Source organism: Rhea pennata, chromosome 18 (genome assembly GCF_028389875.1).
Source record: "Rhea pennata isolate bPtePen1 chromosome 18, bPtePen1.pri, whole genome shotgun sequence".
NCBI lineage: Eukaryota > Metazoa > Chordata > Aves > Rheiformes > Rheidae > Rhea > Rhea pennata.
The window spans coordinates 3,318,633-3,337,148 of NC_084680.1; the positions used below are offsets into that span (position 1 = coordinate 3,318,633).

Below are 18,516 nucleotides of genomic sequence, written 5' to 3' on the forward strand. Positions count from 1 at the left end.
TCACCGAGGGGAAATCCTGCTTAACCCATCTGATAGCCTTCTATGATGGAATGACTGACTGGGTAGATGAGGGGAGAGCAGTGGATGTTGTGTACCTTGACTTCAGCAAGGCTTTTGACACCATCTCCCATAACATCCTCCTACATAAGCTCAGGAAGTGTGGGTTAGACAAGTGAACAGTGAGGTGGATTGAGAACTGGCTGAAAGGCAGAGCTCAGAGGGTTGTCATCAGTGGCACGGAGTCCATTTGGAGGCCTGTGACTAGTGGAGTCCGCCAGGGGTCAGTACTGGGTCCAATCCTGTTCAACTTCTTCATCAATGACCTGGATGAGGGGACAGAGTGCCTCCTCAGCAAGTTTGCTGATGATACCAAGCTGGGAGGAATGGCTGACACACCTGAGGGCTGTGCTGCCATTCAGAGAGACCTGGACAGGTTGGAGAACTGGGCAGAGGGGAACCTCATGAGGTTCAACAAGGGCAAGTGCAGAGTCCTGCACCTGGGGAGAAATAACCCTAGGCACCAGTACAAGCTGGGGGCTGACCTTCTGGAGAGCAGCTCTGCAAAGAAAGACCTGGGAGTGCTGGTGGATGACAGGTTGACCATGAGCCAGCAATGTGCCCTTGTGGCCAAGGAGGCCAATGGTGTCCTGGGGTGCATTAGGAAGAGTGCTGCCAGCAGGTTGAGGGAGGTGCCCCTGCCCCTCTACTCAGCCCCAGGGAGGCCACATCTCAAGTACTGCATCCAGTTCTGGGCTCCCCAGTACAAGAGAGACATGGAGCTGCTGGAGTGTGTCCAGCATAGGGCTACAAAGATGATCAGAGGTCTGGAGCATCTACCCTATGAGGAATGGCTGCGAGAGCTGGGGCTGTTTAGCCTGGAGAAGAGAAGACTGAGGGGGGGATCTTATCAATGTGTACAAGTACCTGAAGGGAGGGTGTCAAGGGGAAGGGGACAAACTCTTTTCAGTTGCCCCGCATGACAGGACAAGAGGCAATGCACAGAAATTAAACAACAGAAAGTTCCGCCTGAATGTGAGGGGGAATTTCTTCACTGTGAGGGTGACAGAGCACTGGAGCAGGTTGCCCAGAGACGTTGTGGAGTCTCCTTCTCTGGAGATCTTCAAGGTCCGCCTGGCTGCAACCCTGTCTAACATGCTCTAGGTGACCCTCCTGAGCAGGGGGGTTGGACTAGATGATCTCCAGAGGTCCCTTCCAACCTTATCCATTCTATGATTCTGTAAAGACATCACTGCTACTGAGTGTCAGTATTTTATGGCTCCAAAAAGGCACATTTCTCCACCTCACAGAATCTGAGGCCTTCTATCTTGCTTCCAGGTTTCAAGGAAACCAGCCTGGCTATCCTACAGTTTTTGTACTAGTAGTAGTACACCCACAGAGCTCAGCTACCCACTTGTCTTAAATCAGCTAGTGGGAATTTTGGGGAGGTTTTTGTGGTTTTTTTGCTTCTTTTTAAATATGAGCAGTGAGATTTTTTTTTCTAAGAGAGGACCAAGGCTTATTAAATACCTTGCCTTATTATTAATACTTTTCTCTTTTTGATTCAAGGTCAATCTCAAGGTTTTCATGTTCTCTTTAAAGAAAAGGGAAACAATTTAACTACAGTTGTGCTTCTTTGAGACACTCTCCACTTGGATTGTCCCCATACATATCCCTCCACAGGGATATGGAGCCTTCTCCGAAGGTTCAGAGTGCCATTATTTCCAGGCTTGCATGGACTTTCCAAGGATATGCTTGTGCACACTCAGAAACTGCACTCCCTGAACGCTGGAGGCCTGATGGAATATTGGAGCTCTGCCACTGAGAGGCATGGCTAGAGAAGAGTTGGTGTCACGAAGTCCTGTGGGCTAAAGGAGCTGTCAAGTGAGGAGGTATCTGCAAAGCAAAGAACAAGCAATGTCGGTAGGAAGGGAAGGGAGAAGAAAGGATGCTACCAGTGAGACTGGAGAAGGATAAATTGAGAAGAAAGCCAAAGTAGTATGTGCAACCACCTACTCCCACCTTCTCCTCCAGCCAGTAGGCCACATCTTCTAGAGTCTGTAACTGCTAGACCACCAAAGCACTGTGGCTTGGTCTGGCATATCTGGAAAAACTACACCGTGTCAGAGCTGGGAGACCACTGTGGCTCAACTTGAAGGACCTCCAGGTAACACTCCTGCCCAGCTCAGCTCACTCTGCCTTCCTCCAGGTCAGCACTGCAGAGCCTTTCTCCTAAAGTTACACCAGCAACAAAGCTTTAAACCTCTTCAGGATCCCCATCACACTGTTGTTGAATGCTGTAGTAAAGATGGGTCCCATCTGTGCCCTCACAGTATTTTATAACCCCAGAAGGGCCACGTTTTTAGCTCTGTTTTGGGAGCACAGTAATGACTTTCTGCACAGCTACATCTGTGCTGCGAGTTGGTTTCCTGGTTGGTGACAGCCATAGTGTAGACAGAGGCTGAGCTTCCAGCTGGCTGAGTTCCCTCCCGCAAACAGATGCAGTTCCTGTATCAGGGTCTGATTTATTCAGCACGAGTCTCACACATTAAGTGTAGTTAAGTCTGAAAACAAATCTAATGACTTTAAAATAAACAGCCAACGAAGGACTTAAAACTAAAATTCTTCCTTCCTCTGACACCCACCATATAAACAATAATAATTACATAAAACGGTGTCTAACACATGACTATACAAGGCTCTGGTGACCAAGAAAAGCACATGCTAGTTGTCAAACACAACTGCACATTTGGTTTTCCAATTTTTTTGGAAATTTTATTTCTTGTGAAGATCCAGAGCCCACCATCTGAATGCTGACATTAATTATTGGTAAGTAGTTGGTTTCACAATAGTATTATGGACATTCCCAACAATCACCGTTAGGTCTGCATTTCTAAATGATGTTCCCACACTACCCTCGATTTGCACCACAGGTTCTTCAGAATTGTCATACAGACTCATACCATGAATCAAATCTGGTCCATTCAGTTCAGGGCTTCAGAATAAAATTCAGAAAATTTTCCTGTAGACCACGTACGATAACTGATCCCCAGGAAATTCTCCTAACCCAAAAGAACCATGTCACCTACAGTTCACATCATCTAGGGCAGTTTAGTCCCTTCTGAACCACACCCAAGCACTGGTCTCCATCACTTACTGTTATGTCCCAAAAGCTTCCATGAGCTAAGTGTCCATCCTGTGAGAAAACGCACTTCTTTCTACTGACTTTTAATTTGTTACCTTTTAGTTTTGTTGACTTTTTTTCTTGCAAAACAGAAAAAGAAGTCTCTGGTCTAGCTTTTCTAGACCACTGAACAGCATGCACAGCTTTATCATGTTGTCTCTTAGTTGTCATCTTCTCCAAGGTAAACAGCCATCACATTTCAAGCTCCCTTAAAAGCAGTTTTTTTCTGTGTTGTTAATAATTCTCCTCAGTTTCTAAAATTTCCTACTAATAAGCATATAGTGAGGTACAGGAACTACATACAACTTAATGAAGTAGGAAATACTGAGTGCTCTCTAACACCACTAATTCTCAGTTGAAAATAGCTGCACACTGAAACATGTTATTTAAAAGGCAACAGATAGGTCAGATCAGGGCTGTGAAGGCGGTGAGATCACAAAAATCTTGTGCCTTCAGAGCTTTAAATATTTGCTTGAAACAGAATAAAATCAATGCAATACAATAAATAAATAAAAATAGGAGCAACATAATTCTACAGTCACAACATTAAAATCAAGTATACCATAGTTCTAAAAAAAAAAAAAAAAAGTAGAAAGGTAAGGTAAAGTTACCCTGGCAATCTTATTTTGCTTATACTTTTCACTGATATAAATTAACAGTAAAGTGCTTATACTATAGCTTGCGATTAATGGGACAGTTTCAAACAGCAATAACTCTGCAAAACAGCATCTTGTATCTCAGCCACTAATGGTCTCAGAGAAGATTTTGTCAAAGACAATTTTCAACCTTTAGTCACTAATACAGCTTCTTGAAATATTAAGTTTTTATTCTATTTTGGTTTTTTTGTTGCGGTTTTTTGCCCATCTTTTATTCAATCAGGTAAATAATGAAATGGATTTTGTTTCCACGTTTTTTAATGACCAACCCCAACACTTATTTTCAATACATTAGGAAAAAAAAAAAAGAAAGAAAGAAAAAAGAATTAAGTTCTGGCAGTTCTGGCACTCTGACAACTACATCACCAATTAAGGGCATAATTTGGTACCTGCTTTCGGAAATATTAGCGTTCACATCTAGGAAGATGGCCAGGCACACAGCCCACAGAAGTACCTCCTGCACGTCAGGACAAGGAGGATGCCCACAAAGGACACACTCCCAAAGGTGTCAGTTCCCACATGGAGAACATGCTCACTAACCCATTTCGCACAGCAAAAGCTACAAACTCGAATTAAAAGTCAGTCAGAAGAAAGACTTTGAAGGAAGGAAACGGTGTCCAGCTCCTTTCACTTATCTTTCCCTCTGGCCAACGCCCGGTTTTCCTTCCAGAGCTTTTATTCAGCTCTCCCAAGAGTTAGCTCACAGCAGCGCACATGCTACTTCACCAATGAGCGTCTGCAAAATACCGTGGCATGTCCTGGCTTTTCTCTGTTCATAAGTGTCGCCTGAATTTATAACACACAGAGCTCCTCCTAACTATGTTTTAGTAGGGACATTCAGAGGGAGTAACAAGAGGCCCCTGTACCTACGACCTGATGCTAGGAACAACAGCCCTCAAGGGCAATGCTCCAGCCTCCTCTTCCATTCCAAAACAGAGGGTAAATGTGCCAGTGGCACTCAGGAGGAGTGAGGAGCTGCCTTTCGCCATGGCAAGGTGCTTGTCCTCTGCTCATCACTAACAGGGGATCGGACAGCAGTTTTCCTCTGCATAAGACATCCAACACTGGTATGGTTTCCCACTACGGGAATCTGCCTCTTGCCCTTACCCAAGCCCTAATCTAGTGGACAAGAAGAGTTTCTCAAAGCCAGGCAATGTGGCATTACTAAAGAATTTCTGGTAAATAACAGTGTTTTATTCCAAAGCCATTTTCTCTTACACACCTAAAATGCTGAGACAGGGCATTGGGAGGAGCGATGGAAGGAAAAACGAGTGTCACGGTAGGGGAGCAAACTATGCACATTTAACAACGGGAGGTGGAAGAAGGACCTCGCGTGAAGAATTTCAGAGATCAGAAGAACAGAACTGGGTTTTAACGTGGAAGGAAGCATTCCACTTGACAGATAAAACTTTAGCAGTGCTTTTAAGTCTCTGAAGAAAACAGGAGGGTGTTCTGCAATACTATTAGTAGATACATTACTGCTTGCTAGTGCAAAGGGGAGGACATAAAACACAGATCAAGCTTTAGAAGAGGAAGGCAGCCCGGTAGGAGAGCAGTGATTCTAGCTGCCTGGCTTCAAGGAGCTTTGGATGCCCAGATAAAAGCCTCATGTCTCAAAAGAGATCTGTTATACTGAAGTGCTTCTGGGCCTTCCCCCAAGGCCAGCTGAGAGCAGCACTAAGGCCAGGGGCAGTGACTGGCAAGATGAATTTCACCGTCTGGGTGCGTAGATGGTGGTCTCATTCCACTCAGATGACAACCACTTGCCACCATCACATCAAAGCAGAGACAGCAGTGCTATGAGCCCCGGGTTACTGATCCTCCAAACACATCCCCACATTCCCAACATGGACATAGTGCCTTAGCTTCATCGCTTGCCTTCCAGCAGCACCAGGAGCAGCATCAGCTTCAGGACTCTCCAAGCAGTTGTATCATTCTTGCCCAGGAAGAAATAGGTGAGCCTGATAGAAGCATCTCAAAGATGGGATACAGCCCATCAGACCACACTGACTTTTTTCATTGCAGCCAAATCAGCACAGATTTTCTACAGTTTATTCTCCCACACCCATTCTGACATAATTCATAAATGGTGCCTCGGGTGCTTCACGGTCCCAGCTCTAACAAGCTGTGTGCCTTCCCAGCATTTAATGTTACCTCCCTGTCTTTCCTACCATTTTCCTCCAACTCCCATAGATGTTTTCTTGCTCTGCTGTAGCCTGCTCCCCTTCACAGGCCACACATTCTCTGATACAGCTATAGCATTACTACATTATCGGCCTGACATCTCTTATCTCCTGCATCACCACTATTTTTTTTTTTTTTTTTTTTTTACCACAAAACCTTTTAATCCTGAAAGAGGAGTTTGCCACTTTGGGGATGGCTTGACAATAATGAATAGGCTTCATGGCACCAGATAAACCAGATTGCTCCCAAAGTCTATTCCCTCTATTCCCTGCTCCCACCATCCCTCCCACAGCTACCTGGCACATTAACTCTCCTCTACAGTGGAAGTCCAGCTAAAGTATATTTTTCTATACTTCCACAGCTTGGTGGCTGTCTTGTCCAGTAGAGGCAGTAAATGCTGCAGAAGGAGCCCTTTCCAGCAGACCCCCTCAGACCATTGGAAGTCTGTACTCAAGTATCAGACAAACTAACACTGAAACGCAGTCAGTTCAGAGGGAAAACTAAACATACACGTTCAAGAGACGTTCTGTAGACTGCTCTATGCAATAGCAGTATTCCAGTAGCATGACCACACTCTGATTCTTGGGCTAAATATTCCCCATTCCCCCCATTCATCCCTGGCAGCCAGACTCATCAGCTACACCTCCAGAGGTAGAAAATGACTGAGAAGTGTTTTCTTTAATTCTGGCCCCACTGTATCTCCCAGGCCCAGGAATACCTGCAAAGTAAGATCCCCTACAGCACTAAGACAGGAGACAGATAAGCCTTAGCACAGAGCTGACCTGACTTCATCACATCTTTCTTTTTTCTCTTGCTGAGCTTTCTTCCTTCTCATTCACTCATGGATGCACACCCGCGCTGCATGCCTTGCTTCCCATGCTCCAGAGAGCTGTCAAGGACCTGGAGGCAGGCTGGGCTGCCAGGCAGACGTGCTCTGTGCTGTGCCCTGGGCATCTTGCCCACAGCCATCTACCTCAGAGGCAGCAAAGGGAGAAAGGGCAATGCTGCCAGTAGATAGGATGGCAGCTGCAGGGATACCCACAGCAGAGTCCTATGCTTGTGACCTGACAGTATTTTGCTCTTAGCAGCCCCTGCACTCACAACAGTTGCCTGCACAAGCTGCAGAGACACCCATTTTTCCTGGCCCTGGAAGCAGCTGCTGCTCTTACTTTCTCAGGCCTGCAGCATGCGAAGAGATCAGAGGGGACTGGGGACATAGGAACACCCGTCTTTCCTCTCTTCTTGCATAGGAACAAGGTGGTCTTCACCCATCTGCCACAGCACTGCCAAAGGTCTCCACTGAAGAGCCACATCCTGGAAGCCCTATATCACATCTCAGGTGGGGAGCATGGGGCCAGGGAGACCCAGGCATACTACCCTGCCCTGCTTACAAACAAGCATTTCTTCACAACCCCAAGGGCCAGATTTATCTTTCGTCAATCTATCCACTTAGTACAATCTAAAAATGGGTTTATGGGTCCTGCGCTCTAAAAGTCCCTGCCTCGCCTTTCTTGTGTGGCTGCTCTTCCACTACCCCATCTCCTGCTCCAGAGACAGAGCACAGAGCCAGATCTGCCCATTACATCCCTCCAGGAAACAGAAAAACATTCACATACCTGCTTGAAGAGCTCCTCCTTCCAGTACTGTTGCTCTCGTCAGCCTAGAGGGCAAAAGATATTAAAAAAGGCTGTTTAGGATAAGAAAGCCAAGATTGCGCTCCAACTCTTCCTGCTAGCACTCTGCACCAAAAATACCTTGGGTTTTTCCATTCTGAATTACACACATGCTCAATTCTCAATTTTGGCAGGACGTGTCATGCACTTAAATCCAAGTACATGCATTAAGTTTTCAGTAGACTGAGGCATAATTTAAGTCATAGCTCCACAAGTGAGGTAACTTTCTGAGAACTCAAAGTTTATTCCCCAGGACATATGCCCTTGTCTCCAAAAACACCATGCTGGCAGCAACAGGTAGGCGATCTCTTGCCCAATTATTTTATCATGCTACACTGGAGCCCTTCAAAGTTTAAAATAAGAATCTCCTCCTTTGCAGAGGGAAAATAAGGCAAAAATACCCAAATTCAGATGGTTTAAAATTGCATCCAAACTCAGATGGCCTAAAATTATATCTAAAAGAAACTGTGGCTCATGTTTGCTCTGAAGGCCTGAAGCCAGTCAACTGGGACATGAAGCAGAGAGACTTTCCATCAGCTAAACCTGGCCCAAGGAGATTATCTTGTCCAAAGGCAAAGCAAACACCTTCCACTTTCCTACACCCAACCAGGCATCACGCGCCCACGTGTGCTGGGCAGAGGTGAGCCTTGTTAGGAGGCGAGTGAGCAGCAAGCAAAAGGTTAAGTGACTCGACCAGGAAGGCATGCAGAGTGCAAAATTAAACCCAGAATAATCTCCCTTCATCCCAAATCTTGACTCATCCAAGTCCCTGCTCTCCTGGACCAACTACTCTTAAATACCAGTTTGCAGAGAGCTGAACACTGGGTCCAGTCACAAGCTGGCTTTGTGTTTGTTTTCTAAACATACCTTGCCTGCTCCCTAATTAGAAGGGTCAAGTCAAGCACAACTCCCTCAGTTATTTATGAATTGTCTAATTCAATACCTGCTTGTTGTTAGAACTGGATTATCAGGGAGTAACTATTATTTTTGCCTCTTAGTGTTGTCAGGCACTGTGTCTTTCCCCCAGTTCTCTGATTAGAGGCTTCCTTGGAAAGACAATATTATTCCAAACCCAGAAATTTTATTTCTGAATTTGTACAAATATAAGTTAAAAGATATTAGCTGCATTTCACATTTTGTGCAAATGGCAGAAACAGGCAATTCATGTGCAGCAGGATGGGGGCTAGCCAACGATTTCGATAAAATAAACCCTTTTTTAATTTAAATGCTAATGCACTGAATTAAAATTTAATAACTGAGGAAATTGAAAAGCCGAGCAGGAATATTGGAAATAAATCCAAGCAGAAACAGCTGAAATTAAAAATTCTAGAGAGTGGGAGGATAGCAGCTAAGCTGTCTTATATGATTACATTTTTTTTTTCAGAACGAAGGGGGGAAGGAAAAAAAAATCCTATCTTTGGCTGGCTGTAGGGCAGTAAATCGAGAGTGCTGTGATTTATTGCTCAATTTTCCTGAGGGAAAAAGGCTTTCTTTCATGCTGAAATATTTCATAAATTTCAAGCCAGCATAAATTCTTAATTTAAAAGTTATGGAGGTCACATTTAGTGCACTGGTGCAATTCTGAAATCTTAAAGGAATAGCAACCAAAAATTACAATTTGATTTTATTTTTTAATTCTTAATGTGAAATTTTGTTCAAAGAGACCTCCATATTACACAAAGCAGAAACACATCTTGGCTTCTGGAAGGTTTTCTTCCACTAGCAATGAAGAGACAAAAATCTAATTCAATTACTAAAAGATATTTTTTTATTATTATTGTTAGCCACTTGAGGAATTTCTGTTAAAAAATTTCCTCCCTCCATTGCCTGGGAAAAGCCAGAAGGGAGGAGCTGACAATGTAATTGCTTCTGTTAGATCTCCAATCTTTTGTGAGCACTGATATGTTCATTTGTTATACAGCTGTTCAGCTACAGAAAGGATGTCAGAGCACCCATAATTCAAAGCAATCAATCAAAAATTAATGATTTGTCATGCTTACACAATGGAAAAAAAATAATAATAAAAAAAAGCTTTATGTGTTCCTGCAACTGGTAGATTGCTCAAACCTTCAGGGCATTTTCTAGAAGATTAGATCTGTGTGGAAAAAAAAAAAAAAAAAAAAAAAAAAAGCCAAAAATAAGGAAAAAAATAAAGAGTCTTAATATACAGCCAGGACAAAACCCTTGTGGGGTGCTGGGGCATCTGTATTATCTAAAATCCCTTAGAGATTGGGTACACGGCAATTCCCATCAGTTAAAGAGCTTTCTGTAAAATTCAACCTCCTAAGTCACGTTTCGAGCTATGTTCCTGAATCAAACAGAAATTGCAAGGGCTCCATCAACTATAATTCCACATTAAAAATACTTACTGAATGTAAAGGTTGCCTATACAAATACTCGTGAACAGCACAAAATACAGAAGTCAAACCTAAACACAGAACCTTAACTTGGCCTTCAGGTAGGTGCATTAGAATTACCTCACTGTACCATTGCAATGACAAGATCAAACATTTACCAAAAAATTAGAAGATTTCAGTTTGGGAAGCATATAGACACACGAATAACTGTCAGCAAGCCAGACTGAACTCCGGGCAATTTTTTGAGTTTGCAGCCTGATTTATATATATCTCTTTATAAACAATTCTTTTTTTAATAAGCAAGAGTTTCTTTTTAAGTAAGAATTTCTTTATAAGCAAAAATTCATGTTCAGAACTTGCTCTGGAGGGGAATGCGTTACTGATACAAAGTGTGTCGATAGCCTAATATGTCTTATTTTATTCTTGGTTATGTACATGTGCTAGCTTGTGTCTTTCATATGATTTACTACCTAACCTGACACAGATATTAGCTTGCAAAGGATCACGCATGTAATTCATTTTATGTTCTTCTTCAGATTTGTATGTAGACTTGAGAAATTCATTTCACTAGAAATAAATTACTACATGACTTTAGCCCCTGTGCTTATGGACCATTACCAAGTGACTCTAAATCTGGGTAGAATACACTCACATGCAAATTTGAAACTCGATGCAAGCCAGAGTAGAGTTAAGCATGCACACATCCGTAGCAGTAGCATCAAGACTCAACGTGGGCAACACGCAGGCAACCAAACAAGAGACGACATCAGAAGGCTGGCATACATGCCACTTTATTCATAATCTTCACTTTTTGCTCACCTTCCCCATGCTATGCATTAGCCCTGCCCAATTCCCCTATTTTGTCCACTGCTCCTTAATTTATAATTATTATTATTATTATTATTTTTATCCCTAGCTATTTTGCTTTTTGACTTCTTCTCTTGAGCAACTCACGGACTCCCTTCCCTTGGGACTTAGCACATACCAGTGCAAAAGGCAAGACATGCATGAATATCATGGAAAGCAGTCCACTACGTGCATCTGTGTCCTGCGAATTTGCAATCCCATCTCCAAGAAGGGTGTGAACGGCAGTGTGACCCTCGTGAGCATTTATCCTTAGAGGGCCCCACAACACCCAAGCAATTCCCAGCGGTGCCCCACTTGCATCCCAGCAGGTGGGTACAGAACCCTTCCAAAGCCCATTTGGTCCTGCAGGATCACGACCCTCTCCGTGTCTCAGGTCATATATAAGCACAGGGCTTAAATTCTCTTTGTACAGAGAATTCTATGTAGTCCTTGAATTTAAAGAACAGATAGAGGCCAGCAAAGATCGGAGTCTTTTTGAAAAAGAAAGAAAAGAAGCCACAAGAAGTAAGAGTTCTAAATCTAGAAGATTCAGCTCCAGCCAATACAACCCTTGCAGATGCAGGCATCTCCAAGGCAGGCATTCTCCCTAGGTTGCCTATGTGGGGAAATGCTCAAAACCCACCCCAGTACGCAGGCAGAGCTGGGGTGCTATTTCCACACATTGTCAATGGCTTCAGGGAGCTTCAGGCCCAACATCTTCATCTGGATCCATTCGGACCTAAACATTGAGCCAAATAAGATCGAGCTGTCTTCAAGCTTCCAGAAGTCTTTGCAACGAGCACATTGTCACCAAAAGGTGCCTCGCTTCCCAAAAGCGCAACAGACACTTCCAGTTCAGCACACACACTGATCTGCTTTCCAAACATGCAATTAACTGTCAGATTTTCTGTAACATCAATTTATCTTGATTACAGCTCCTTAGGAACAGGATCTGTTTTGTTCAGCATTTGTACCGCACCGAGCACAGCAAATCCCAGCCCATTTGAAGGCTGTAAGACTATTTAATAATAAATTCCCTAGCAACAGCACTGAGATCATTAATACGTTTTTCAGACTACTGTGTCTGGTTTCCATGTTCTGCAGATGAAACATGGGTAGATAATTTCCTCCAATCACACAAAATATGTGGAGGTACAAAAGCACAAGTTAAAAAAAATCATAAAAAAAACCCTAAAAACACTATGGTGATTTCGTCAAACTCTGAAAAACAAACACAATTACAAGCTAAATATACATTTTTTATTCAGAAAGTTACTAGCAACTGTACATAGGAAGTAATAACAAGGACACTTTACAGCTGGGGAAAACCACCAAAAACTGTGGTCACTCTTACCTAACCTCAGCTACCTTACCTTCCAACGTTTCATTCGAGTGAGTCATTTGGTTTCCTTCTACTGTCCACGTGAAAACAGTAACGGCACCACAGTGTGAAGCCAAGAACCCTACCATACCTCCAGTACAGTTAGGTGGCGCCTACCCTGAGCAATTTAAAATCAAATTTCGCTTCAAAAATAACCTTGCTGCCAAGGAGCCAAAGGACTCAATTTGGTGGATGTGTAAGGGCTAGCTCGAGCAGTGTCCCTTGTTACTGGGTGCTAGAGCTGGCACTTGAACACGGCTGCCAGCAGAAACATCCACTAAACCTCAGGCTGAATTCTACTCCAAGCCATTTCTGAGCATGGGACTTCCCAAGCCTATAGCACTTCCTAGCATCCTCCTGAATATCCTGCTTTACTGAAAGATAGTAAGAGATTTTTGTTTGTTTGTTTTTAAATGCCATTCTCCCAAAGAGGCCAAATGACAGGATGCAGAGAGTAACCAAGACAGCTCTCGAAGATGGCATGGCCATGGACTGCCTGTAGCCCAAGTTTTGTCTCTGTACCCCACTTGTTTCCTGCTGACTTTCCCAAGTGATACTGGCTGCCTAGCTCTGATCCACACCTTGTTGCTGGTCTTACTCCCATCGGCAGTTTCTCAAGCTGTGACCATGAGGACTTGCCCATCATGGTAAGGCAGGCATCATGCTTTAGACAAGCCAGGTTTGAGATAAGCCCCCACAGGAGCTCCTTTCTCTCCTTGCACCTTCATGAAGATGACTGTGAGATTGAGAAGCAGCTCCCTGAACTACTGGAGTTCAGCAGAACATCTCTTCATCCCCCATTGTGGCACTGTCCCTGCTGTCATGTCCCCCATTCTCCACAACCCTATCTGAAAAAGTAGCTCCTTCTTCTGCTCCCTGAACATGGTAGAGGAGACCCACAGGGACAGAGACTCACCAAGGCAGCAGGCATGCCAGTGCACAGGGTGCATCTCAGTAGAGCAGTCCCATGTGCTGCCCACAGCCAGCCCACAGAGCTCCAGCTTAGGGCCTGCATTCAACAATGGGAAAAATTGGGAGATGTATATATATAAAAAACAAAAAAACAAGAACAAAAAATCCCCACTTATTTCAACCAGATTTTTTTATTTTATTTTGCAATGAACCAATCTGGAATCAAATATGAAGTTATAATGCCTTTTGAAGGCCACATTATTAATCTATTTAAAATAAAATGTTGCATTTAAAAAGTGCTATTTAAGACATACATATAGCCTAGGAAGAAGTCAAAGCAGTGAATGGCTGGAAGTCATCATTTAACCGTCTACCACCAGAATTTATGGAAACATATCAGAGCAGCTTTTGCAAAGTAGCGTCCTTGCAAACTGTGAAGAGAAAGCTTCTGCGTACCAGTCTACCCAGCTAATTTAATTCAGTGACTTCTTCGGTTATGACTGAAAAAGCAGAGTAGCAGAATCTGTATTCATCTGTCTGTCTTTGAGTATGAGAGGACAAGGTCTACCAGCTCTAAAATTCTGAAGGACATCATGCTCTGAAACAGAGGCACTCTTACTGTAGTATAATTAGTAACAATCTCAGATAAAGTCATTTAAAATTCAAAGGACAATTTCATAAGCTACTTTTGTACATACTTGCTACAGTTAAGGTAGTTCTATTTAACTAATACAAATAAATTTCTACTGAAGTAAAACATACAAATGTATAATGTAAAGCTTCTATCGATACGTTGTTCAAACAAGTCGTAGGCAAAAAATAAATCATGTGGCAAATAAGTAAAGTATCAGCCACCATCTAACAGGATAAAGCATTAAAAATTAAGACTCCAAATAGATGTCTAATTGCCCAGAAAAACGCCTGAAAATAGGTAGTAAAAAGTGCATGTTTGGAAAAAGTTCAACGCTACATTAAAATAAATAAATAGATGAATGAACACTTACTGACAAATAACAAAAAGCATAAAAATCTTCAATGAAATTTCTGCCTGATCATCTACATCATGATTGAAAACAACTGTTTTTTGTACAAAACATATTGATTTGGATCTATATACACCGTGCTCAGACCCACTCCTAGGCACAGGGTCACAAGGACCGCAGCCCTGTGCCCTTGCTGCCCTCCACGGCAAGCAGCTCTCCGGAGGGCGAGGGAGCTTGGATTCCACCCCATCCCACCCAAAACCATGTTCAATCAAGGCTAAGGTTGCAAAGGCAAGACCTCCAGAGTAAGAACTCAAGCAGCCTATACAACCTTAATTAATTGTTCTTATCCAGTTTACTAGCTCATCCTGCCTTTTTATGAAAGCTTATTAGAGCCGTTCACTAAATGGTATTTTATTTATTCATAAAAAAGCTACGTTTAACTGATTTTCTCCAAAGCCTCCAAATTTTAACAAGGTTCCTACGCCTGTAATTCTGCCAGTTTTTCAAAGGAAGAAATCGAATTCCTGTTCCCAAGGTGACCCACCGTGCAGATTTCCAGGCCTCATTCTAAGGCAGAGTTAAATCAGATTTACTCTGCGGACTGTTTGCAAGAGGTCTGAATTGTTTATTTTACCTGAGGTTAAAAATAAAATAAAATAAAATAAAATAATAAAAAAGCAACCTACTTTTCCTGAACACATTCTCTAAGATATCTGAGTAATTTCAGTCGACGCATAAAACATACATACAGTCTTAAAATGAGCCAGCAGCAGACACTCAGCATGGAAAATTTCAGCCCAAATAATTAAAATTTGGCAACAATATAAGCCACTGAATACAAGTCTCACAAAGGAATGTGCCATAAAAATAACTACAGGCCTGACTACCTGCGCTGCCTATTATTATTAACTTCAGAGCAACAGCAAATGCAGGAAGTGGTTTTATTTATTTATTTATTTTTAAACAAAGGTTAAGACACTGGCAGTTTCTCATTTAATTTTCATTGAAGAGGGGAGAAAAAGAGGGGAGAGAAAAAGAGGGGAGAGAAAAAGAGGGGAGAGAAAAAGAGGGGAGAGAAAAAGAGGGGAGAGAAAAAGAGGGGAGAGAAAAAGAGGGGAGAGAAAAAGAGGGGAGAACGTGCAGAACACCAGGACCCATAAATACATCCACGTTATTTTTTTGGATCTTCTGCTTCCTGTTGCCAATATCAGGGACATTATATTGCTAAAGAGAACCCAATTTCCTGAATTTTGCATGGATACCGCAGTCCTCCCAGACCTACTCTTCCTAAATTATTCTTCTCACCCACATCAAGGCATGTAATGTCCACCAAAACTTTAAAAGGGGGGAACAACTTTGGTTGAGCTGATCTGTAGAGTCCATCACCATCATCAGAGCACGACTCTGATGCTTGGGCTCCAAAATACATTCCCTCCAAAAACCACCATAAATAAATAAATAAATAAATAAATAAATAAATAAAAAGTCTACAAGGAGGAAATTTGAGATCTACCAGGTCATCTCCTCCTGGAGCAACATCAGCGCCAGTCTCACTGGCAACTAGGGTCACTGCCTTCTCTTTCCCAATTTCTAGCTTCTGCTTTAAGCCCCTTGCACATCGCATGCCAGAGTGCAACCCGACAGCAATTACCCCAGTGGCTCTTGCAATTCCTGCCTGCAGTCCCGTTGCCAGCACAAGCTGGTGCCGACCTCTCCCTCACCTGGCCACAGATAAGAAGTGGGTCTGGGACTCCAGCAAGATTTTAAAATACAGTAATGTCAAAACTGCTGTTGATCATAGAGGGACCTTCTCCCTTCTACTCAGCGGCACTCTTGCTTTGGGTAAAAACAGAGCACATACAGGAGGATGAGGTCACTACTTCTTCCTGCAGCAATGGGGAAAACCCTACATTAAAAAAGAAGAAAAAAAAAAACTCACTCTCTAAGATGAGAGATGTGAACTGAGGGAGTATTTTCTACTTGAGGTCATCAGAGGAAAAGGGAAGTGACTCTTCATCTCAAGCACAGAAATGAGTGTAGCTCCAGACCAGGCCAGAGATGAGCTTTTAGAAAGGTGAGCAAAGATTGGCAGTAACAAAATCTATGAATCAAAAACACCTAGGATGGAAGTACTCAGCCATCTCCAGCATCAGAGTGCAATAACTACAACAATGGGGGTACCTGGGCAACGTGCTCTAGGTAACCCTATTTGAGAAGCAGGGTTAGACTAGATGATCTCCAGAGGTCCCTTCCAACCTCAGCCATTCTGTAATACCTGAGACATGATGAGACCAGAAGCTCTGGGTCATGCTCCTACTACAAGTATCAGGAACTAAACACCACCCCACCAATTTGCCTGTTCAGCAGCACTTACTGTGCTGTGACAGTCATCCATAGATGCTAGGAGACAGATGCGTTTATTCAAATATCTTCTAGATTTTTCAATACAGCATGCAAGTAAGTGTACACTGCAAGAGGAAAGTACCATGACGTGGCTACATTTCCTCCTGGGCACGTGCATTAATTAAACGTGGCTTTAACACAAAAAGACTTATTTTAACATTAAGATCTCCGCAGTTCATTCATAGGAAACCATCAAGGTGACTTTAACCTGAAGTGCTGTAATATCTGTCCCTAGCTCCTACACATCTAATAGACTGAACATTCTTACATTTACTACTGCACGTGAGGACACAATTAACCAGCAATTCTCCAAGTGGCTCTCTGTAAATCTGCATGTATGGAACGTGTGTGTTTGAGCACACAAAAATTCAAGCGGTTTATTAAGCAGCTATCTCATCCACGTGAACACATACACCAAATTTACACATGCAAATAAACGCCTGTTTGAGTTTGTTGCTCATCATAAAAAGAAATCAGCCGTCACAAAGCAATTTCAAGCCAGGAAAACAGCATCTCCCAATCTTACCCTGGCCCACAGCCACATCTGCTGCTTGCTGAAGGCCAATCCACTGAAGAGGATATGGGCATCACATAAAGTGACACATGGTTAAGCCTGTGGATATGACAACTCCATCAGTGTGATTCGGCACCCAAACTGCACAAGGCAGTGATTCCCAGAGCCAGTCTCACTAATCAGGAATGAATTTACATTCATGGTTCACCACTACTGGATGACCATCACAAGATGACTAAGGTAATGAGCTATTACCATATTTACACAAGAAAATCCAAGCACGCTGTGACCTCTCACCATTAGAAACACTTGTGTCCCACTTCAGGCGGTCCCAGGTGACTGGGTGCAGGATGTATATAGCAAGGGTGCCCCATGCTGACTCCAGAATGATATGGTGGTGAAACAGACACCCTCATCCCAGCCCATCAAAGGCAGTGGAGATGTCAGCACAGCAATGCCCCAAGCACGCCACATAGCTTCTTCCCCAGAGTCACAGCTCTCTGGGGGCACTTTCACTTTGCCATTTCTGCCACGAACAGACTTCTGAACCCAACCTATTTCAACAGATGATGGGAGGACCTACGTCCCACAGCTCTCCCCACCTATGGTGAGGCAACTACTGTGGCACGGACACAGTGGATTGACACCCCCAGAACCTCTCGCTACAGTACAGCCCCGAAGTGAAAGCACGCAGCGCACCCATAGTCCAATTTATATGCATTATGAGTTATCCATTTCTTGGCTCTCTTGGGCACCAATCCCTGTATTACATGGGATAATTAAAAGCTGATAGTATTTCACACTGCTAGTTGTACACTCTGAAAAGTGTCTTGCTTTCCTGCAGGTTCCCAGTCTCAGCAAAGCCGCTAGGTGCCTCTATAATACTATTAATAAAGAAACCAACGAGGAGGTCGATCAAACTAAGCAGCCTAAAGGTCAGGCATAAACAAGAGATTTTATTGGAAATACTGAAACGGGAATGGTATTTCCACTCTTATATTTTCACTTCTTCTGACTTAACTCAGGGCCCGCTCTATGCCAATTTCAAATTCGCTTTGCATTGGCAACAGAATTAATTTTAACTTTTTCTCATTTTGTTCGGTCTTGAAAATGGCTAGATTGGGTTGCTCAAGCTTCTCCCCAAATTCACATCTTGGACAAAGAGGAGGCCTGAAAAGTTTCAGAACAGACAAACATTGTAAGTAGGCAAAAAAAAATTAAATCTAGAAATTATTTTTATTAAATTTGATTGTAGTTACTTCTTGCCTATTCTTTATTTCCTTCCCTTTTTATAATCTTAATTTAATAATTTGAATGTTTTGCCTTTGTCTACTCAACTTCCTAGTTGTCTGAATAACTCCTAATTGGATGTTCGTCTGAAAGGTTCCAAAGTGAAAAGGTTTAATCCATGCTCAAAAAAGCA

The 18,516-nt window shown here is 42.9% G+C and overlaps 1 protein-coding gene across 16 annotated transcripts in view; it reads right to left on the reverse strand.

The window, feature by feature from the left end:
* Window positions 1-18,516, reverse strand: part of ZNF618 (zinc finger protein 618) — a 179,843-nt gene that overhangs the window by 95,123 nt on the left and 66,204 nt on the right. For all 16 annotated transcript variants that reach the window (XM_062590847.1, XM_062590853.1, XM_062590852.1 and 13 more), the window contains exon 2: window positions 7,638-7,681. In XM_062590847.1, coding sequence (XP_062446831.1) covers window positions 7,638-7,681 — 44 coding nt within the window. The remainder of the gene's footprint in view (window positions 1-7,637; window positions 7,682-18,516) is intronic.